Source organism: Pleurodeles waltl, chromosome 4_1 (assembly GCF_031143425.1).
Source record: "Pleurodeles waltl isolate 20211129_DDA chromosome 4_1, aPleWal1.hap1.20221129, whole genome shotgun sequence".
Taxonomy (NCBI): domain Eukaryota; kingdom Metazoa; phylum Chordata; class Amphibia; order Caudata; family Salamandridae; genus Pleurodeles; species Pleurodeles waltl.
Genome location: NC_090442.1, coordinates 60949535 through 60972626, shown reverse-complemented (window position 1 = coordinate 60972626; position 23092 = coordinate 60949535). Strand labels below are relative to the sequence as shown.

The window sequence follows — 23092 nt, the reverse complement described above, 5'->3', positions numbered from 1 at the left end:
AAACTCTAGAGCAAACATAATTTGAAAACAAAGACAAAATAAAATCAATATGAGAAGATTATCTCGTCTCTAAGAAACAGAACACGAGTCCCTTGGGTTGGAGAACGTTCAACCTTTTAATCCAATCCAGTTCTCATTGAACAGTTTCTTACATACGTCACATTCAGAATGATACATTTGGTCAATGACTTGACATTTCAATTGAGAAATGTTATGGTTGAAGTGTGCTGCTGTTACTGACCTGTCAAAATGATTACCAATGTTGCTTTTGTGTTCATTAGTGCACAACATGTAAACACGGTTCTTAGTGTTGCAATCACTTTTGTGTTGCAACCGAACTGGAGTTCCTTTGTGAGGATGGTAAAGAGCTGTTCCAGAGGTAACATTGTTGCAGTGTACACAATTGTTTCAAGGAAAAGTTCCGGGTGATCATGGTGTTCCAGTACACTATGGTTTAGTGAGATGATGGTGTTCTTTTTTGTTGTTGTTGTTTTTTTTTTTTTTTAACCTTTAAGACTACCTTAGCCTCATTATTCCTGTTGATTTTGCTTTGTGAATTTCGGTTCCAACATATTCTTCTCGACCTATAACGAAGTGCATGCTTTTGTGACTTGCATTAGTGAGAATTAATAATAATAATACGCTTTATTTTGGCTGAAAGCCATAAAAGCAACATTCATACAAAAGTAGCTAAAAAAAGTTATGTTTAAGAATATATTTACAATACATAAAATCGTAAATTAATAAACTACAATCATAAAAGTCACCAAGGGAAGGAGAAAGAAATGCCCCTTAAGGATGATTACTAACAAATCATTTCATTTTTTTTTTTAGTTTTTTATTGACGTCAATGATCATTCAACCACAGGCAGGAACCTTCTAATAAGAACCCTCCTTAGTAATAATACTCATACTATAAATCTAAGGACTACCTTATTTATGAATTAGATAGAACTTGGACGCTGTTGCAACCGCATTTCAGCCAGTAACCACAGGACAGCGGCTGTAATCCGCGTGTTGCGAGGGCTCTTTAGATCTCACAATCCAAGCACATCGCGGATACCTGGCAACTGCAAATACTGCCTTTTCACTAGTGTTGCTTGCTAATATGCAAAGTGACTCCATGTAGTTCCTGATCCCAAGGAGCCGACATAGGGGGAATTATTCATATATTTTTTGTGGCTTTCGTTAGTGAGCATGTGTATATTTTTACGTCACAGATGTTCCGCTGATGAAGGGCACAAAGTGCAAAAAGCATTGGGAATCGCTTTTCTTGACTGCTGAATACATAGCAGACTCTATTGTCCAAGCAATAAAACTACTTCTTTCGGAAAGATTATGGGGGTTATTACAACTTTGGAGGAGGTGTTAATCCGTCCCAAAAGTGACGGTAAAGTGACGGATATACCACCAGCCGTATTACGAGTCCATTATATCCTATGGAACTCGTAATACGGCTGGTTTGGGACGGATTAACACCTCCTCCAAAGTTGTAATAACCCCCTATATGTTTTTGCAGATAAAATTGCTTGGAAAGAGTTTTCAGATTGTTTACAAGGCATTTTGCCCCCCTTTCTGCACAATGTGATCTGGGACCATGAGTGTCAATATAGCACTTAAAAGCAATAGCCCTTGGTGCCGTGTGATTCATCTGTGGGGACCGACTCTCCATTCAGCAGCCGGGGTCACAAATGTGATATGAACAATGCACATGAAAAGTGGGGGTGGGGGGGACCACTTTAGTGAACTAACACATTTGTTGCCAGGAAGGTGCATGTTTCTGGTGTCTGATGGCTGTGTGTGAGTGTGAGAGACCTGACGATCACAGGGTGACTCCTGGCAAGTCTGCTCAGCCCTTCATTAGCCTAAAGTAAATAAGAAAATTCAGTTATTTCAGCATCAGGTAGGCAGCATCTGTGCTGAAAAAAGCACCTTATAAAAACAGACTGTTATTTTACATGGACTGTCACAATGGGATTATAGTCAGACCACTGTGTTATGTTAGTGGATTTATAGAGTGCCGCTTATCACTTGTGAGGGTATACAGGCGCTAGGCAGGTGAAAGTGGAGTCCAACAGTGGTCGGTGGACGGATAGAATGCTAGTCAAAGAGCCAGGACTTCGGCTTCTTTTGGAATTCCAGCAGCGACAATGATGTCCTGATGTGGAGAGGGAGGTCATTCCAGGACATTGCCATGAGGTGGGAGAAGGATCGGCCTCTGTCTCTGCTTCTGCATATGCGGGTACTTGGACAAGAGGGAGGCAGAGCTAATGTATCTGGTTGGATGATGGAAGTGGAGGCAGTGTTTGGGGTTGGATGCTCCAGTGTTGTGCCGAGCCTTAAATGCATTTGTTGGGTGCGTGAGCAGGCAAGGTTTCTGGACGGAGACCCAGTGCAGCTACCTTAGGTGGGGAGTGATGTAGGTTTGTCGATGGAGGTCTAGGGTGACTCACTAGTGGATGGTCTGGAGTCTTTGGAGGAGGTGGGCTGGTATTCCTGGATAGAGTGCGTTGCTCTTGTCCAGTCTGCTTCTGACGAGGGCCTGGATGATGGTGCGCCTTGAGTCCTGGAGGGGCCACTTGCAGATCGTGCGTAGCATGCACAGGGTGAAGAAGCAGGAGGATGTGATGGCGTTGACTTGTGAGGCCATGGTAACTTTGCTGTCGGGGATGATTCTGAAGTTTCTGGCGCGCTCAGTTGGACTTGGTGTGAGGCGATCTCCGAGGCCATCACGGAGAGTTCCTGTTTCTGAAGATCAGCACTTTCATCTGGTTGGTGTTGAGCTTCAGGCAGTTTTCCTTCAAGTTATTGCTGGTTGGTGGGATCTTCTGAGAGGGACAGGAGGTGCAAGAGATGTTGAGTCAGTGGGCTCTGATGATGTTGGCCAATGGCCTCCTGTAAGTGTCGAAGAGGGTGGGGCTTAGAGACGAGCCTTGTGAGGCTCCAGTTTTCCTTGGATTCGTAAGTGAATGGTGGGAGGCGTACTCGTTGGGTTCTTCCTTTTTTTTTTTTTTTTTTAAGACCCCTAGTGGTGTAGAAGGTCCGATGCCATTCAGTAAGTCTGATATTCAGAACCCTTCACCTCCTTTTTTTTTTCTCTTTGGAATCGGAGAGGGACTTGTGGCTGCCGGAGGCAGCTCTGCATTGTGAAGTAGTGTGCCCCCTTCATGAGGGCTTACACTCTGTTCTCATCACTTTCTGCACAGTCCCGTTGAGCTTGTGGCAGACTGCTGTTGTGAGGGTTTGTAAAGTTTTTTCCCCTTGTTGTGTATGTAGCTCTTCGAGGGTCTTGAGACAGCTATAGCTGGTTATACAGAGCTTTTCTCAACACCTGCCTGGAAGCATCACCCTAATTCAGCTGGTACTCAGCATGCCTTGAAAAGATTCACTTGAGATTTCGACTACTCCTGGGACGATGAAGTTCTAAAAATATAATATATGGACTGTGTTTGAGAACACTGCAGAATGAGTGTGGTAAGCCCCGAGTAGTGTTGTCTGAGGCTTTTCTTGAATAGCTTTTAAAACCTAATACATTAACTATTGGCACATCTGTAATTGTGAACGCTGACGGCGTTGGCGTGGCCTTCAGAAAGGTACTTTTCTTATTTGCCCACCGGGCAACCGTAATTGATCAATTATTATATTTATTGTGGATCAAACTAGAACTCATATTGCACTCCTGGTGCCTGCTTAGTTCAACTTCTCAGTTTGCTTTTGCTCCTGTGAGCTGAAGTCGGAGGCATCTTGAAGTCCTCGTGGTCATTGTCTCCTGCCATCCAAAGGAGTCTTTGTCACTGTGGCACCAGTTGTGATGTGCCATCCTTCTCTTTAATGTTCAGTAGAAGGTGCAGAAACCTCTAGTAGCTGGCTATATTTTTGCTCGAAATGTAACTGACCGCAGTGGCTTTAAGGTACTGTTGGGAAGTATCAGAGGAAGTATCAGCGAGTGGGTGTGATCGTAGCAGTACCGGGGTGCAGCGTGTGACCGCTGTAGAAATATCAGGGTGTTATTGCTGTATCTGTTTACCTGTTCCCTGTGTTGTATTCCTGTTGTAGTCCCTCACTGGACCGGGGTACACTTATACCGTCTGGTCTGGCATGATTACAGTACCCTGGTGGTCTTCAGTATGATTGGGTCACTGTTGAGACCTCTGACAGGACTTGAGTAATGTTGGGGCATTGACGGGATTTTGCTACGGTTGAGGCTTCATTGTACATACCATTCAAGTTCCTGTGATTTTATTTTTTTTATTTTTCTTGTAGGTGGCATGGGCTCCTTCCACGCCATGATAAACTCTCTGGTCCACGTCATCATGTACTTCTACTACGGTCTGTCCGCAGCCGGGCCCTCCTTCCAGAAGTACTTGTGGTGGAAGAAGCACATGACCGCCATCCAGCTGGTGAGTCGGAGCTGTGCGAGATTGTATGTGGACTCCCTCTCTTAGAATCCTGTCCCGCTCCCCAAGTAGAGGTGTGGGGTACATGAAGATGCCCAGGTGGAAACATGATTCACCACCTCTGTGGTACAACTTCTTTTTTCTTCTTAGCCAAACAGAGCAGTATTACAAAAACTCAAAAGCATTACGTTACCCTGGTACATGCGCTTTTTGATATCTAAATTAGCACCACGCAGAGGAAATACCACCACTTAACCATTGGTGTGGAGAAATACTCCACGACTACTCCCCTTTCCCATCTGAATCTACTCAGTGGCTTTCAAGAAGTTTCTATTGGTGGTTGGCCAGCCATGCACATCATAGACCATGGACTACTAAGAGTTTGTGCTTTGAAGAGGTCTCTTGAGCGATAACTGATGCTATTTTCTCTACAGTCAGAAGAACCCTACATGGTTTAATTGTCAGCCTGTGGCTTTCTGAGAGTTCCTAAACTCAGTCCCAGGCATTGCTGCCTCTACCCATTAGGGTGCTGAGCCCTTATAGGCCACAGGGGTTCCTTCAGATACATGGTGTTTTGTTGGTGAGCCTAAATTTATGTCCTGCCACCGGAAAGAATGTCTCAGCAACAAGTGGACACAAACAATATGGTGTTGGTGAGACCTTCAGATGTAGGAATTTGAGACCGGTCTGTCTGCTCAAAGCACCCACACAGTGGAGATCTCTTCCCATATCTGAGGAAAACTCCTGCAAGTTTCTATCCAGGAAAAAGCTGAAAACCTGGCTCCTTGCACCAGCATTTCTCAAGGTGTCCTTGAAAGGCATATTGAAAGATTAGGGCTCCGTCGGTCACAACATTTTACAGCTCAGTGTAAATACAGTGGTCCTTCACGCACAGCCCTCTGAGGTTGCTTCGTCTAGAACACCGTGGCCAATCCAAACCATCAGTGGTTCAAGAAGACTTCAGGTACCATGTCTTGATTTAAAACCACAGTGGGGAGTCCGACCCTTCCCATCCTGTGGCACTGGTTGTGTGCTCCATAGTTCAACTCCAGTTATTGAAAATATGCACAAATTCAATTTAAAAGCACTTCTTAAAGGTTTATTTATTTATTTGGGAAGGCGGCAGCATTGCATGTCCTCAGATTCACTTTGCTGAAATTGCGATCCAGAGGGTGGATGCCATTTATAACGAAACAAGATAAGGTTGTGCTTGAATTGTACCCCTCCCTTTACGCGGTGCCCGGCTTGCATTTATGTTTCTATAATCTTTATTGGAGCAACAAACTCGAATCAATATAACCCAGTTGCACAAACAGGAAGAATAGCAACACCTACACCCAAAATGTGATGGCTTTGTATCCTTAAGAAAATAACATCTCTGGAAAGCAAACTGGTTCTGTATAGTAACATCTCCCATGCAAGTAAGGCACATGACAGCTAAGGTAGAGGGAGGGGGTTGGTTGGATGGGGGGGGAGCAGCCACATTAACCCGTGCATTTAAAATGACATTGTTTAAAAAGAAAAACTGCTCCCAACCAAGGTCCCCTGGTCAAAGGGATTTGAAATTAAAAATTATCTTGGAACATTCTTAGAGCCTCTTGCACATGCTCCTGGCTGCCCGTCTCCCTTACTACCAGCTGCCCATTGCCCCTGCTTCTGGCTGCCACCGCTGCCTCTGACTGTCCCTCGCCCCATCCTTCGGCCGCTCCTTGCCCCATTCATGCCAGGTGCTATCTCACCTGTCTTCCTCGTGCATCCACTTGTGGTCGCCACTTGTCTGACCTTATTAGTGTTTCCTGGTTTTGCTCTGTGACAATGTTGTTTCTTCTTTGTTTTCAGATCCAATTCGTCCTGGTTTCCATCCATATTACCCAGTATTACTTCATGGACAGCTGTGGGTACCAGTTCCCAATCTTCATCCACCTCATCTGGATCTATGGCACTTTCTTCTTCGTTCTGTTCTCCAACTTCTGGTACCAGGCATACACCAAGGGCAAGAGGCTACCCAAGGGGACACAGGCATCCAGCTTGACAGCTCCACGGCAGAAGGGCGAAGGAGCCAGGAACGGCAGTGTGCACGAAAATGGTGTGGCTCAAAACGGAAAAGTCAAAGCAAACTGAAGTCTGGGGCATTACTCCACCAGATAACAGACGAAGGATGCAGCCTTTACCCAAAATCCTAAAACCGCAGAAACCCAGGTGTGAGTCATTTGGTCCAAACTGTCATACCAGCCACCGACCGCTACTGGGACCATCACCAGCCAACTGAAGTGCCTCAGACTGTTGTGTGTCAACTATCAGCAGTGCCAACGCCTATCCTTCCTGTTCGCGAACAAAGGTTCTTATGTTAGAGATCCAATACCACTGCAGCCCGGCCCAGGCTCGCCTTGCCCAGCCCATCAGCGGCTCTTAACCCGATTTCTGAAAAGCAGGCTGCAGTTCCGCTCTATCACCTAAGCTCATCCGTAAAACTCAGATTCTCTCTCCAGTCGGCACATCAGCCCCTCTGTCACAGCTGTTGATGCATCTGGACTGCTGATTGGGGGTAGCGTGATGTTTTTTTGTGCCTTGGTGTTAAGTTTTCTTTATAGACATGGATCTGAGGATGGTAACCCATCTGATCAGTGCATCTTCATTTACAGCGATGTGTACAGCATAGAGCTTGAAATTAGAGTTTGACTGGTGTCAATAAAGATTTCTCTAGCATAGGATCTTTCATAGATTCACATGATTGAATGTATGAAAGATTCACTTGTTGAAGACCAGTGTTGCAGATCAGTAATATGCAGCACTGAATGGAGTGTTAGAATATAGGTGTAGCCTGTTCGCGCGCTGTAGATGTGCTGTTTATAAAGGCAGAGAGCGGAAAAGGGTCGTGCACTGAAGCACCTTTTGGACCTTTGACGGACCACTGAAGTTTCAGCAGTGGTTCATGTTAATTCATGTTTGATCTGGGGCATCTTCTGATGTTCGTCACATTGACCCTGAACTATGTAATTGGAACATTCCAAATCACACCCCTCCCACAGCATCTCCACATCCGCCCTGCCTCTGTGCTGTGAAGCAGTGGATAGTCCAAGAAATTCAATCAGTCAGGACCAAAACCTCTGGAAATAGGGCTGTGATTGGTAGGTTCAAGCCCTGTTTTGTTTTAGGAGGACAACAAATGGTTGAGTTGGGTTAATGGTTTGAGAGTTGATCATTGGTGGAGTTGAGAGGGTATGGTTTTTTGTTGTATGATTGGTTTAAAAGGGTACTACGCTTTCTGAAAGAAGTGCTGTGATTGGCCCGTTGTTTCTGAAAGGAGGACTATGACTAACTGGTTGAGTTGGGGCCAGGGTTTTTGAAAGCGGGGGGCTGCCATTGACTTCATAGTCCAGCTGGGAGTAGACTGCTGAAAAGGAGGAAGCTCTTGAAAAACCTGAAAATGTGTCTGAAGTAACCTTGATTAACTTATGACTTTGTTTCCTAATAAATAAATGGTTGTCTCGCCAGTGATGATTAATGCATATTAAGGTCGTAGCTGGCTGTGGTGGACTGCAAGTTTGTTTCCCCAGTGCCTTCCTGAGTCTGTTAGCCTGTTATGAATCGGTGAGATTTACCAACAAGCAGTTGGCTTTGTCGCTCGCATATTGAGTGTTGCGCCTTCCACAGCTCTGCTGACTTTGTGGCAGGGCTGTCCTGCTGGGATGTCTCATCTGTTCCCTACAGGCCATTCCATGCTCTCAGATCTCTTCAGTGCCTTTGCAACCTACCTGCGTTGTGCCTTCCTGGCTTGTCTGCCTTATTTCCTCTTCCCTGTCTCCACACCCTGTGCCTTTCTGCCTACACTGTTATGTGTTTTTTCAGACCCGGTCTATGATTTGCAGTATGCACCTGGTGCTTTCCTTCCATATCAATCCCCCCTCAGGCCCGCTCTAATAAGATTGCCATGACGTCGGCTTATTTTGGAGAGTGCTTTACTGTTAAGTGGCCTTGCTTGAAAAGTATTCTTACTTGCTGGTGGTTTTTCCTTTTGAACCCCTGAAGCATGGACACGTCCTACGGGCGACTTGGTTGGTCATTTCAACCCAGCTGTGACCAGGCCATCCATGGGAGGCCATCAGCAGCTCCCAGATTTGTGGAAGTTTTCAGAATTGGCCTTCCTCTAAGCAAAAAATATCAGCAAGAGTTTTTGTGTCTAACCCCCTCCCCTAAGATTGCCACTAGGAATGTAGAGCGTATTTAGACACCTCTCAGTAGTTGGGGTAAATTCGGATTAGTGCGCTGGAGAGGAAGTGACCCGCCATGGTGGAAGTCTTTCCTTCTGGTGAGCTTTGACCCATCAGTAGCTCTAGCGACTATCTCTCAAATGCTGATGTTGCTGTTCTTGAATGGTGTGGGGGTGGTGGTTTGCATCCAGGTTAAGCTGCTGAACTTGCACTCAGAGGTCCAGTGATCTTCATCTTGAAAGTCACTGCTGCAAAAACCCAGAATATGACCGCTTTTTTACTTGGCTCTTTGTGGCCTCTGGCAAGGCACCTGGGAGGGAGCCATAGTTCTTTCCCAAGAGATCCAGCCTTCCCTTTCTGCAGCAAGGAAGAGTTCTTTGAGACTGTGAAATGTGTGTGCTGCATCACCCTCTCTATCCTGTCCTTTCACAAATACCCCCTCGACACAGGCTCTGTGTAGGCCTCGAGTTGAGGCGGCCTCTTTTCTGACTACGTTGAATATTGGGATCTTCTGCCCGGTGGCTACGGTTAGAGTAGCTATTCTCCCTGCGCTGTTTTTTTTTTTTTTTTGTCTGGGTCATTTGTTAATCAACTGATAAATCAGCAGGCTTCCTGTCTGCATTGCTTCCAAAGCTTCTCGGGCTCTAGATGTGGTTAGAGAAGAAGACCACATTGTTTCTGTGTTTGGGGGGTAAATATCAGCAGAGCAGGGACCTCCCCTTGTGAAGGCACTTGTCCGTAACAGGTCTCTCCAATGGGTGGACAGGAGGGTTGATAGAAGGATTCCCAGGACCCCGCCCAAGCAGGTCTCTCCCGCCTGGTCTGGCATTGCACTGAGTAACGTTTGTAGGGTCTGTCCCTGCTCCCAGCCCAAAGATTCCAGGGGAACGCTTGAGTAACTTAAGGATGTTCATTTTTTTGTTTTGTCACGTCACGGTGCCTGCTTCGGTAGGCTGCCAATGTATGTATGTATCGCTGAAAATAAACTTACATGACAATAACCATCACTGGCTCATTTTTCCTGACTGATACGGCTCCCATGGAAAATATCTGCTTGAAATTAATCTTTTATAATTAAGGCTCCTGGTGTTATGGTATTTATTTTTTTGACATTTCAGTTTGTATTTATCCATATTTATTTTTTGCTAATTTTATCTGAATTAATCCATATTTATTTTGGGTTTTGTGGAAAAAAAATTAAGCAGGAACGACTATATTTCTACATTTATTTAATCAAAAAAATGTGCACTTGTGCCTGAGCGTCTGGAAGGTTTGAATGATACAAACAGACTCGGATGATAAAATATGCACTTATAAGAAAACATTCAGATTTTAGTATCAAGGTTGTGCGTATCTACTGCTGTAGACTCTTAACTCAAATTCCTTTTTTTTTTTTTTTTTAACTTAATTACCTGTCAATCCACACAGCTATTGGTCTGGCAGTCATGATTGGCTGCATTGAGAAACGCTCAAAAAACAACCAAATTCCCGTTCTTACCACATTTAATAATAAATACAGACAGGAAAATAAATGGTTTTCTGTGTGTATTTTGCTGTTAATATCAGTAAAAACGGAAAACCGGGAGCCTTATTTATAATGCAGCAATGTAATTGTATGGTACAAGGCTGAAGGAAAACGTGGCTTGTTTCCGGCCAGCAGCCTATCTGGTGAGAAGCCTGGTGTTTGTAAGTTGGGACCCACCACTGTCACCAGTGCACACAAGCCTCGGGCAGTCATTGCTGCGCTAGCTGTGTGCTCTGAGCCCCTGGAGTCTGCAGCATCTGGCCAGAGGTTTATGCACAGCTCCCATTTTTCAGTGGCAAGGTTAGCAACACTTCTTCTTGAAGTGTTTGGTGTCTAAAGTGCCATTTAGCATTCAGATACCAGACCAGCAAATAAAATCGTGTTCCCAACTAGTTGAAATTGGGTTATTAATTTGGGAGTAATACCTCTTCAAAAGTAATAAACACCATCTAGCTAGATCTTTACACAGCTCGATGAGAAACTCTGCAGTTGCAACAGCAAACCCCCTAGGTATATACAGGCTAAGTTAAAGCAGTGCCAACAATTAAATAAAGAATACAATGTCCTACATTTCCCAAACCAATTTAGAAAATGCAAGAAGAAAATAATACACAAATGCCACAAAATTCTTAAAAATGGATCGGGGGGAGTAAGAATATGGCCTTCGAAGTTTTGAAGCAAAAAGCACGATACGGCGAAGCGCCAATGAAAGTCAGTTTTTGCTGTAGACCAGGACCTAGGTGTGGTTTCAAGCTGACATTGATGGAGCAGTGGTTGACTCCGCCTAGCTACTGACAAGATCAGCGTTTTTACCTAATAAGTTTACTTTTCTGATTCTCAAAGTACTTCAGTAGGACAAGCCGGGATGCTAAAGTTGGTTCCTCCTGATATTGTTTTCGGGGGGGTCCAGTAATGATCTGAAGAGTTGCAGGAGAGGCAGATTTTTATCCTGTGCTCCAGCTTCTGATTGGAGAAGTCCTTGTACCCAATCCTGGCAAAGTTACCACCAAAATCAAGCCAACTTTGTCACACTTAATTTTTTAGTTTACTGTAAACCTTCTAAGGGTTCCTCCAAGGTGGCAGTAGCCAGACAGCACTTTCCAAACCTGACTCCAAAGCCAGACTCCCCCTACCAGGCCCACCCCAGTGGAAATTAGTTCACCCCCGTCCTTCTTTTGGGAACAGTTTCTCCTCCAGCTGGAGACAAATGTCTGAGGCTTTTCTGAAGTGGTTTCCATTGCTTAGATTCCCAATTGGGATTTTCATGTGAAACAGACTGTGACTGGTCCTTGGGGATACCGTGGTCTCGCTCCTCCCACATGGCTCTCCCCATCTGCATGGTAGGTGTTTGAAATATCAAAGCTGCTGTAGTACAGAGGTGACTGCATTCTTCTCTAAAAGGCCAACTCTTTGCACCCATCTGGGATGCAATCTGTCATTGTATGAAAGGCAGAAGTGGTCTAGTTTCTTATGGCTTTTAAACAATACAAAGTACACATTTTAAATGTTACTTATGTAGTGTGAATCTTTTCTAGATTTACATGCTAAACATTTATGGCATCTGTAGCTGTAGATACACATGCTTTGTATACTTTTACCTTCTAATGTTGGGTCCGGAAGTTTGCAAGTTGCTTTTGTTCCAAAAGTCTTTCGAGTCACGAGGTAGAGTGACGACCACTCTTTCTGACCATGCGCATGGTCCTGGACTCCATTTTCAGATTGTTTTCTTCAGCTGACGGGCCTGGTCGTGTTACTTCAGAGCTCTGGTTTGAGACCATTATAAGTCTTTCTATTTTGGAAACCCTCTCCAACCCCATCGGTATTGTTTCCGATTGTGTTATCTTTGTCTCTTTTCCCTATGGGAGGGAATAAATCTGTTTAATCGAACTTTTTGATACAGGCCCTCTGGAACGCACCCTTATGGTGGCCATTTTCTCCATTCTACATCCCGGAGAATGAAAGAGTGATGGAACAGACACCTTTCCGTTTCTGTCCGAAGTGCCATTCCATATACCCTCGGACCGACCAGCAGCAGGTCTGTGACCTGCTTGTCTCCAGAGCACGGAGAAAGATTGTGAGGTCTGCCAGTCCTTCAGGTCAAAGAAGACTGCGCGACGGAAGAGCTCTGTTGACAAGAAATGCAAAAGCAAAAGTTTGAAGATACACCCTACATTTTCGGTATCGAGGACACTGTGTCAGGCACAGTACAGGAGCAGGAGAGCCAGGAGGCCTCAGCTGCAGAGGAGGTGGCATTCTCCATACAAGACTGAGGCCAAAGCGATGCTCGAAATGCAGGACATTCCTCAACAGATCGTGAGTAATCACTCGCTGCTCTTCCCAAAAAACCCACCACTTTGGAAGCGAAGGCTATCCAGCCGCCACTGCATTCTAGGCAGGGCAGGCATTGAAATACTTTCAGACACGCCACCCTCTGCACAGAAACCCATCCATAAGTATCTGCTTCCACACCAAGCCAAACAGATTCGGTTCAGTCACTGAAGGCTTCCACTTCCAATTCGGCACCATCTTTCTCAGCACCGGAAAAATCGCTAACCTTCACTCCAAAATCTCCAACACCGAAAATTAAACCCACCTTGGCACTGAAAAACAAGAATCCAAAAAATTTTCTGAATCGAAATCACTATCGGCGCCAATTCTACACCAAACGAAGCAACCGCTTTAACGCAAGCAGTCTCAGCTTCATACCCAGCCAAAAATGGGGAAGGTGTTGGTACACACGGTTATCTCTTCCCCTTCCAAGAGACAACTCATGTTTGAGGAGGCTCTAGAACAATCTACGCCTCCAGTCAAACAAAGGAAAATGAACAAAGACATAGAGGCACAGCCAACTCCCCCTACGTCGCCTCCACCAACCACCGCCCCACCAGCACATTCTGTCTCCTCAACACTCTCAGGGTGACGCAGATAAAAAGGCTTAACCAATGAGACCTTCGCCACCTGACGACACTACTGCTTTCCCATAGATAGTGGGGAGGGCAGCCGCCTACCATCGGGTATCCCTTCATCATGATGCTACTGAGGATAATGTTCTCTTGGAAACATTAACTGCTTCACACAAATCCACTCAGTATCTTCCCTCCCCCTCCAACCCCCAATGCTTAAAGGAATGTTAAGGCAGGCCTATTATATTTTTCAAGACCGGGCTAGAGCTAGGATCATTACTCCTAGAGTGGAGAAAAAAATATAAGGCCTCTCCCTATATATATATATATATATATTAATCAGGAGTCCGATTCCAGCTGAATCTTTGGTAGTGACTAATGCTAGGAAGATAATTAACTCTCAAGCAGTGCATAGGGAGAGTAAGCTTATTGATGCTTCAGGAAAGCGTGGCGCAGCTCACGCAGTGAATTGCCAACACGCAGAGACTCCTAGCGAGATACAATAGAGCACACTGGGACGAAATGGAGCAGTTACTCCAATATCTCCCGGAAGAACATAAGAAAAGGGGGCAAGAAAGTGTTAATGAGGGACAACTTGATTTCGAATAGTTCTATGTGATGTGCCCTAGATTCAGCTGATATCGCAGGCAGAGGTATCAATACAGGTGTCCTCCTACGTAGACTTGTATGGTTGCACATCTCTGGCTTTAAACAAGAGGTTGCTTAAGAAACATCTATTTGACCCTCAAGTAGACCAGGTCTTACAGAAAATGAAAAAAAGACGAGATGGCCAAATCCATGGTTGTGCTTCAGCTTCCCAGCACTCGACGCACTTTTCGTTGGTCGCAATATAAGCCATCCTCCAAAACTACTTCAGCTGAAACATCCGCCACATATAATAAGGGTTAGCAACATAGACCCTCACACAGGATTCTACAGAGGTTTCTATGGAGGAAGTAATTACAGAGGTAAAGGTAAAACAACCTCCCCTCGAACCTCTACAACTACCAAACAGTGACTTAGTCTGGCTTTCCTACGAACATCAGACACCTGTAGGAGGGTGCCTTCAGTTCTTTTTCCAAAACTGGAAACCCATCCATACAGATCAATGGGTGTTGGATATTATCCAACATGGTTACTGTCTGGCGCTCAGTTCCACACCTCCAAATATACCACCTCACACCCACAAACTCACAAGATCACATCACTGTCCTTGAACAGGAGGTTCGATCTCTGCTTGCAAAGGGAGCAATAGAACCAGTACCTGTTCAACATCGGGGAACAGGAGTGTATTCCCTTTACTTTCTCATTTTCAAGAAAGATGGCTCATTAAGACCCATTCTGGATCTCGGACCCCTAAAACATTATATCGTATCAGAACATATCCACGTGGTCACACTTCAAGATGTGCCACCCTTACTACAGCAGGGCGACTTCCTATCAGCGCTAGATCTAAAAGACGCATATTTCCATTTACATAGCTCATCGCAAATTTCTCAGATTTGTCATACAAGGGAAGCATTATCAATTCAAAGTGCTCACCTCCAGGGTCACCACAACACCATGAGTGTTCAAAGTGCCGAGCAGTGGTAGCAGCTCACGTCCGCAGACAAATGGTCATTTACCTAAATGACTGGCTTATCAAAGGCAGTTCTCGCAATCAGTGTCTCACCTATATTCAGACCACAAAAGATTTACTTCGCCAGTTAGGGTTCACAATCAACTTTCAGAAATCACATCTCACTGCACTTCAGGTACAACTTTGCCTTGGGGGGCCATAATCGGTGCACATAGCTTACCCAAATGCAGAGAGTACAGACATTTTAAGCACAACTTCTTCACTTTCGTCCCAAAATACGGGTCACAGTCAATTAATTATGAAACTCCTAGGAATGATGGCCTTTTGCATTGCAATAGTGCCACATTCATCTCTTCACATGTGCCCACTGCAGGAATGTCTATCACGCCAATGGTCTCAGGCACAGGGTCACTTACAGGATCTAGTGATGGTAGCCAACCGCACCTTTAGCTCTCTACAATGGTGACGCAAAACCAACCTTTCGAAAGGTCAGCCATTTCTGGACCCTGTTCCACAAGTCATTCTGACAACGCATGTTTCCCAAACTCGATGGGGTGCTCATCTCCAGCAATTCACCATACAGGGTCTTTGGGATCACACACACCAAGCCTTCAGCACATCAACTATCTGGAGCTGCTAGCTGTTCATCTAACACTCAAAGCTTTTGTGATGCATTGTATCAACAAAGTAGTCCTAATTTGCACGGAGGACATGGCAACCATGTTCTGCCTGCAAAAACAGGCATTGGGGGGGGCACTCGTTACTGTTTTCTGGCCTTCCCCAGACCACTTAGTGTTGGGTGATTTAACACATTTACCTATTAACAGAGCACCTTCCAGCATCACACAACAGTTTTGCGGACCTCAGCAGGATGCAGCTACAAGTCCACAAGTGGGAACTCCACCCCAGAGTCTTGAAACCCTAATTCTAAAAGTGGGAATTCCCAGACAAAGATCTATTTGCAACAAAGGAAAAACGCAAAATGCCCAAACTTTGCATCCAGGTTCCCACACCCTTAAACACAGGGCAGTGCTCTATGGATGAACTGGTCTGGAATATTTGCCTACGCTTTTCCACCTCTCCCACTCCTGTATGTGGTTTGGAAACTCAGGCAAACTTCTCTCACACTAATACTAGTGGCACCCACATGGGCAAGACAACCATGGTTCACCACTTTAATGGACTGATCAGTGGCGCCTCACGAGAAGCTTCCCCTCAACCTGAACCTTATCACTCAGAACCAGCAAATCAGTCACCAAAATCCCAAGAAGTTGAATCTTGCAATTCGGCTCCTGAAGACTTAAAATTCAGATAGTTAAATCTAGCACAAGAATGGATGGACATTCTCAAAGAAGCACGTAGACCAACCACAACAGCATGTTAAGTAGCAAAGTGCAAACTATTTTTCTGCTACTGCATTTCTAAAAATTGGGACCCTTTACAAGTGTTGGTACAAAATACTATTTTGTATGTCTTACATTTCCATAGGGCAAACTTGGTATATACTTCCATAAGGTTATAAAAGGCTGTTATGGAAGGGCTTAAGCAGGGTGATACCACCAAGATTGCCTCCAGTATCTTCTTGGAACCTTAATGTAGTACTCACAAGACTTATTGGCCCACCATTTAAACCACTATATTCATGACTTTGCAGTTTTTTTCATGAAATTTTGCCTTTTTAGTTACAATCACTTCCCTAAGAGTTCCTTGCAAGAACTCTTTTTCCAAATACATAAAAACAAAGTGCTTCTTTGTACCAACCCAAAATTTCTACCAAAAGTAGTATCTCTGTTTCATCTGAACCAGACTATTGAATTGTTGGTTTTCTTCTCAAAACATAATTCTGTTGCTGAAAGAGCCCTACACACATTAGATGTGAAAAGAGTACTTATGTGCTACATTGATAGAACTAAAACATTTAGGAAGATGAAACAACTTTGTTGCCTTCTCATCACCTCAGAAAAGTAACCCTATTACTAAATCCAGTATAGCAAAATGGATTGTTAAATGTATCCAACCTTGTTATGCAAAGGCCAAAAATACTACCTGTTACCCCTAGTGCACACCTAACACGTACAAAAGGTGCGTCTATGTCATTTATATGTAACATATCCATAGCTGACATGTGTAAAGCAGTTACATGGTCAGCATTTTACACATTCACTAAACCTTATTGCATGGATGTTCTAGCATGCCAGCAAGCCAATGTAGGTGAGGCAGTTTTACATGCTCTTTTTCAAACTACTGTAATGCCCACGGATTAGCAACCACTTCTTGGGAATAACTGCTTTACAGTCTATGCAGAGCATGTGTATGTAGAGCCACGTATGCCATCAAACAGAAAATGTTAATTACCCAGCAAGCATCTGCTTGAGGGCATGTAGTGCTGTAGATTCACTTGCGCCCACCCGCCTCCCCTAATACCTGTGGCCGTTTCAGTTTTTTAATATGCATTTACATGCATGGCCAACTTCTTTACTATACATTTACACTGCACTTCATCCAAAACTACGTGCAGGAAAACGATCTGAAGATGGAGTCCTGGATCATGCACGTTGCCAACAAGACGAGTAGTCACTCGATAGACTTTTTGAATAAAAACAACTTGCAACCTTCCAGACCCAACACTAGATGGTGGAAGTATGCAGAGCATGTGAATCTACAGCACTATATGCCACAAACAGATGCTTACTGGGTAAGTAACATTTTCCTCCTCTATCTAGTAGTTGGGTTCAGAATTTAGATTTTGTGGTGTTCTTACTTCCCCCCCCCCCCCCCCCCGTGTTGACCACTTTGATGTCAAATGTAAGCACACAGTGTCCCAGGACAGAGTTGCCATCTTCAGATTCTTTTTTCCTTCCATTCTGAATCTTGGTGGAGGGCTACAAGTTTGTGGCCATGAAGGAAGAGGAAGGACATGATGCTGAGATCCCTAGATGGCGATTGAGATGTAGGATGGAGACGAGACATTAGCGAATGAGGCCAGAAAATTCAAGGAGACTGGTTTGTTTCTGTTGGGCTTCAAACAATTGTTAGCTTTTCTTAGGTCCCCTCTTACTAGAGGGGGTGATGGAGTCTGAAGGGTGCAAGGCATTGGCGGCATTTCGTATGAGTGTCCCAAAAGGCCCTTGGGTTGTCAGGTGCCAAAAATGACGTAGAAGAGGCAAAGAAGGTCCAATCGGAATATGGATCCAATGCCATGGACTTGGAGCTAGAGTCTTGCTGGAAAAGGCACAGAAAGAGCATATGAGCATGGCCCAGAAGTGTATTCTCACAGAGTCACATGGTCAGATCCAAACATCTCACATTCTGAAAGACGGATACTGCCAGCCACGTCAAAATACTCAACAGTTGACAGGACAAACCATTTCGAAACCAAAAGACACCAATGGGGACAAACCTTTGCTCTCCATGTTGATATGAGACCCCTCATAATCCATGCAGAAGAGACCTTGGCTTTAAACTCCATATATCTAGAAACCCCACTAACGCCGGAGCCACAGGGGAGTTTTACAAAGAGTATGACTAACCTGTGATAAAGAAAAGCTTGCATCAGGAGGAAGACAAGGCAGGATGCAGTCTTTTATTCCCCTGAAGAGGAACTGGAGTCCAGTCCTTCCCAACCCTCACCGATAGGCGACCTCCCATTATATAACAGTGGTCAAGCAGTCAGCAGACACCTATGAGGTGCAACGCCAGGAAGAATAGGCAGATGCCAGTTTCTTACTATAGACACTTTTGCCATCCAATAAGAGAAACCATTTCCTGCCCATGCTCCTTGAGATCTTGGGCCAGAGGAAAGACTTTCAGTGAACACATTTTTTCAAAGGCAGGTCAACATAAGGGTAGGAAAGAAATACAAGCCTTAAAGTCAGGACCCTATATGCATAAAAAGGGGTGGTTGTCGTCTAATCAACCAGGAAGAGGGCTAATGCATCAGCATCCACAGGGCCACTTCCAAATAGGGAGAGCAAAAGCCTGGATGCAGTGGGTCGAAAGATGGAGAGGTTGGCAGCCACACAGTGGCATGCGTTCTATCAGCTCCGATGCCTTGCTCAGCAGATACTGCACAAAACTAGGGGAAACCCTATAACCCTAACCTGCCCAGGGTAAATACAACATAAACAAGGCAAAAAAATGGCAGTTAGGGACAAATTTAGTACTAAGTTGAAATAACAGTCCTTAATTCTGTTACTACTGGATTTATTTCTTTTTCACATTTATTTCCAAAAAGATTTTTTAATATAGCAAAAAGGATCTATGGTAATCTCATACAAAACTTAATACACATCACATAAATAAGTGTAAACCAAAAACTTACAAACCAAAAAATTACTCACAATACACACGAGATAAATTACATATAATATTTTAACAATATAAAAAAGAAACCATCCTAAAATGGTGCCCTACGCATTTGAAAAGTGGTCACTATTATGTAACTCCACATGTGATCCACTGTTATTTGCTAAGAAACTGGGCTTTTCGTACACTCGACTATCACTGTGTTGTGTATTTCTTTCACACAAACGTGATATCGTGCATCTCAAATCTTTACAGTATAGTCCATTATTTAGCAAGCCCAATCTACTTGCAATACAAAGAAGTCAACGCGTTTCGGCCTACTGATTTATGGCCTCATCAGGACTGGAGAAGGGCAATCATAGTTCTTAATTGTAGGAGGAGAATGGAGAAACCCATCCTGTACACCGTCCTTAAAAAAAATCAAAGCAGTTGCTTGTGTTTATTTCAAGTCGCCATAATGCGGTTTATGTCGGCTCCCGTTTAACGTGTCCGGCGCGTACTGAATATTCCTGACAAGTCGGCGAGTCTAATTCTAAGCGCGTCTTCCGTGTGGGAATCGTTGCTACGAGACGTCTCAAATTTTTTGGTTTACACTTATTTATGTGATGTGTATTAAGTTTTGTATGAGATTACCATAGATCCTTTTTGCTATATTAAAAAATCTTTTTGGAAATAAATATGAAAAAGAAATAAATCCAGTAGTAACAGAATTAAGGACTGTTATTTCAACTTAGTACTAAATTTGTCCCTAACTGCCATTTTTTTGCCTTGTTTATGTTGCTCAGCAGATACGGCCTCCAGCAATGGGACAAGATTGGAGCTGTCATGCAGCATTAGCCGGAAAATTTATAAAAACGCTGTTATAAACTAAGGCAAAAATATCCCAGACACTTGCCTGAATTCCTTCTTGGATGCTGCAGATATGGCCAACAGACAGCTGTGCACTGGCACCACACTAAGATACACTTAGCTCAGAGTCTCGGACTTCAAGCCTGAAGCCTAGGCATCGGTAATCCACATGCCCGACAAGGGACCCTTTTTGGACCACAAGTTCACAGATCGAAAAAGGGTAACACAGGTAGGGTATGGGAGCACTACAAGCCAGAAGTTCTTTCAAAAGTGGCACGCCAGCCAAACATACACCAGTGGAGTGGCCTGGGTTCCCACAAATGGAGGGGCTAATCCAGACCAGTCAGGGAGCAAGTGCTCAAGGAGCAACCCCACTGTGGCACCCTGCTGTGCAAGGGTGACACTTTGTTAGAACCAGAGCACGAGGCAAGAAACAGTCCACCAGAGGAGCTGGCATTCTAAGTAACCAGGACACCCTCCAGGCCCTAACAGCACTGTGGGGCAAACTGGAAGGATTCCTCCAAGAGCGGGGAAAATCATCTCCAACAAATGAATGTTTAAGCATTATAAAACCAGGATATTTCATTGAACCAGAGAAAATACCCCAAACATCAAGACAATAAAAAGCTCCACAAATTCAACATAACCTTTCTACAAGAAATTACCCTGCTGCTTTAGAATGCAGACTTCTTTCCCATCCAAATTAACACCAAACACAAGGGATATCTCAGGTCTGTGGTGGGAGCTTCTAGTTACCAGTTCAAAGTTTTACCATTTTTTTTTTATATATAAAGTCAGCACAGAATGTTCACAAAATTACTTAGTCGTAGTTGCACCCTTGCGAATACAGGAGATGCATGTGAACCCTTCACTCGATTGACTGGTAAAGGCAAGCACGTTCCAACAATCCCAGAGCAGTATAGACCAGGTAATGAAGACAATGTACATGTTTGGGTTCTCAATGAAGAAGGAAAACTCTGTGCTGCACCCGATAAAGGAAAAAGACCTAAAGCTAGACTCGAAAAAGGCCAAAGAAAATCCAAAATAGAATTGTGGCACGGATAAAGCAAGTGTGCTTTTACCAGAAGCCATAATCTCTGATGGTGAGAACTGTGATGGAGTTGCTGGGCATGATGACTTTGTGCATTCCCTTAAATCTGTTGGCGATTGGAAAGATCTAGTGGTTGTCACAGAAATTGCAATGGTGGATATTACAAAACATAAGGCGGGCTGTTCAAACACCAACACCCGACAGTGATCATCACCAAAAATGCACTTCTGGAAAGAAGGGAAAGTGCCCGACACAGAGTTGGCCACACTCGGCCTGGTATCTGAAGACAAAAAGTGTATTCACCCACGGCTCTGGGAGCAAAGACATCAAATGCTATGCAGTTAAATTGACCAGATTGCTACACGGTTGTTATACGGTTTCTACTAATATAGCAGGACTGTGTATTAGACCAACACCAACTTAATGATATAGTGACTCAGTCCACATATACCCTCAGTAAGTGTTGGTGTGTTTCGGCTTGCTCATAGTACCACATTCAACCCCCAAACAAACCAGGGAAAGATGTTGTTGACAAGCTCGAACATGACACTGATTCCCAAGGAATCCATGGAAACAGGTCTAGCCCTTTTCGTTAGTTACTCTTGTACGCCCAAGGTAAGCACAAGAAAGATACGAAAAGCATTGTAAAAACATTTATTGAAGTTATTGTATTCTTGTACAAAAAGCATGTGCTGTGGTTATTATAAAGATGAGACATACTACTGTAATCAGCGTTGTTAGAATTGTAAACAATATGAACAATTCAACCATGGCATTTTTTGCTAATATTTGCTTACTCTTCTATACTGTACTAAGAGAGTATAGCTGGATCAATTGGGATATTCTGAGCCCTTATAACTTGGTGTTAGTCGGTAGAGGTTATCATTCTTTGGAGGATGGCGGTCGGAGTTGGCAGGGCTGCATCTCAGTTACAGCTCGTAGAGGTTCCCTGATAGTCCCAGGAAAGAAGTACTCCTCTCACTGAATTCTAGCACGGAAGCTGTTTCTCTAGTAAAGTGGCATTCTTATCCCACTGAGAGGGAAGAAGAGCATCTCTTCATTTCTTTGGCTAAAATGAAGCATCTCCTAATGAGCACAAGCTTGTAAAACAATGGCATTCTGTTCTGAAATGTACAACCCTGGAACTAAATGTACAGACTACTTGGCATCAGTGCCCATCAGAGATGCACACACAGAACTTTCACAAACCAAAGTGGGGAAAAGGTTGCTACGGAAAGGAGATGTCCACTTAAGGCGTTGAATCTAAAATGGCAACTACATGCAAACCACGCAACAGGTGCACAAAAGATAACTTGCTACACAACCTGAGCATGGCCACATACTTCATGCGTTTACTCAATGTAAATCTCTCACACTGCTGTACACATGCACCTCTCTGCTATTGTTGTAAATACCCAAGGTTCCTTGGGAAGGAACCCTTTCTCCACAGTAGTAATTAAAAGGTTTTCAGAGGACGTGAAGAGAATTTCACCACCAAGATTGACCTCCATTTCTATATCAACTGGATTCTGGGACACTGCAAGCCAATTAACAAAATGGGTCTCAATTCCCTGACACTTAAAATGGATTATCCAGGAAGCCATCTACAGATACACAAGGACAGATCTAGAATCCGGTTTTTGTGACACCCACAACCGGGAATAGGGATCTCCCAGTATCAAGAGATGTTGCAAGATGAACAGAGCAAACTATTCAGGTTTGTATCAATCCTGTGTGTAAAACTCTTGATACAAACCCAGGGTGCATTCCACTAGGAAGAAATGTGCCACACTAGCTTTTCTTGTAAATATTTCCATCAGACACATATGCATGGCTGCCAAATGGTAGTCAGTTCACACATTGGCAAAAGACTAGTGTGTGAATATCCAAGCTCACCAGGAGGCACAGGTGGGCCACAAGGTTTCTAAACACCTTTTTGTAACCACATACCCTTCACTACACTATGTAGTATATGCATAGCATGTGAATCTAGTAAATGTTAATGTTGCAAACATGAAGTTACTTGCCTGTAAAAACATTATTGCAGCATGAAGCTTTTCAGATATCACACGTGACCTATCCAGGTCCCCAGTGAAGAAGTATGTGTACGTAAAAAGTTAAAGTACCAAAATAAATAAAGTTTCATACTACGAGACAGGTCACCACAGATAGGGAAAGGAGTACCTGAAGATGGTGACCACATATTGGGGCACTGTGGGCTTACATTCAACATCATAGGGGCGTGGACCTGGCCATCTCAGACCGACAGCCA

The 23092-nt window shown here is 44.1% G+C and overlaps 1 protein-coding gene across 5 annotated transcripts in view; it reads left to right on the top strand.

Moving 5' to 3' along the window:
* The window catches only part of ELOVL1 (ELOVL fatty acid elongase 1), an 86776-nt gene extending 77164 nt beyond the window's left edge, over positions 1-9612 (top strand). For all 5 annotated transcript variants that reach the window (XM_069227797.1, XM_069227799.1, XM_069227801.1 and 2 more), the window contains exons 7-8: positions 4264-4400; positions 6237-9612. In XM_069227797.1, coding sequence (XP_069083898.1) covers positions 4264-4400; positions 6237-6518 — 419 coding nt within the window. In that variant the 3' untranslated portion in view covers positions 6519-9612. The remainder of the gene's footprint in view (positions 1-4263; positions 4401-6236) is intronic.
* Positions 9613-23092: the final 13480 nt, after the last annotated feature.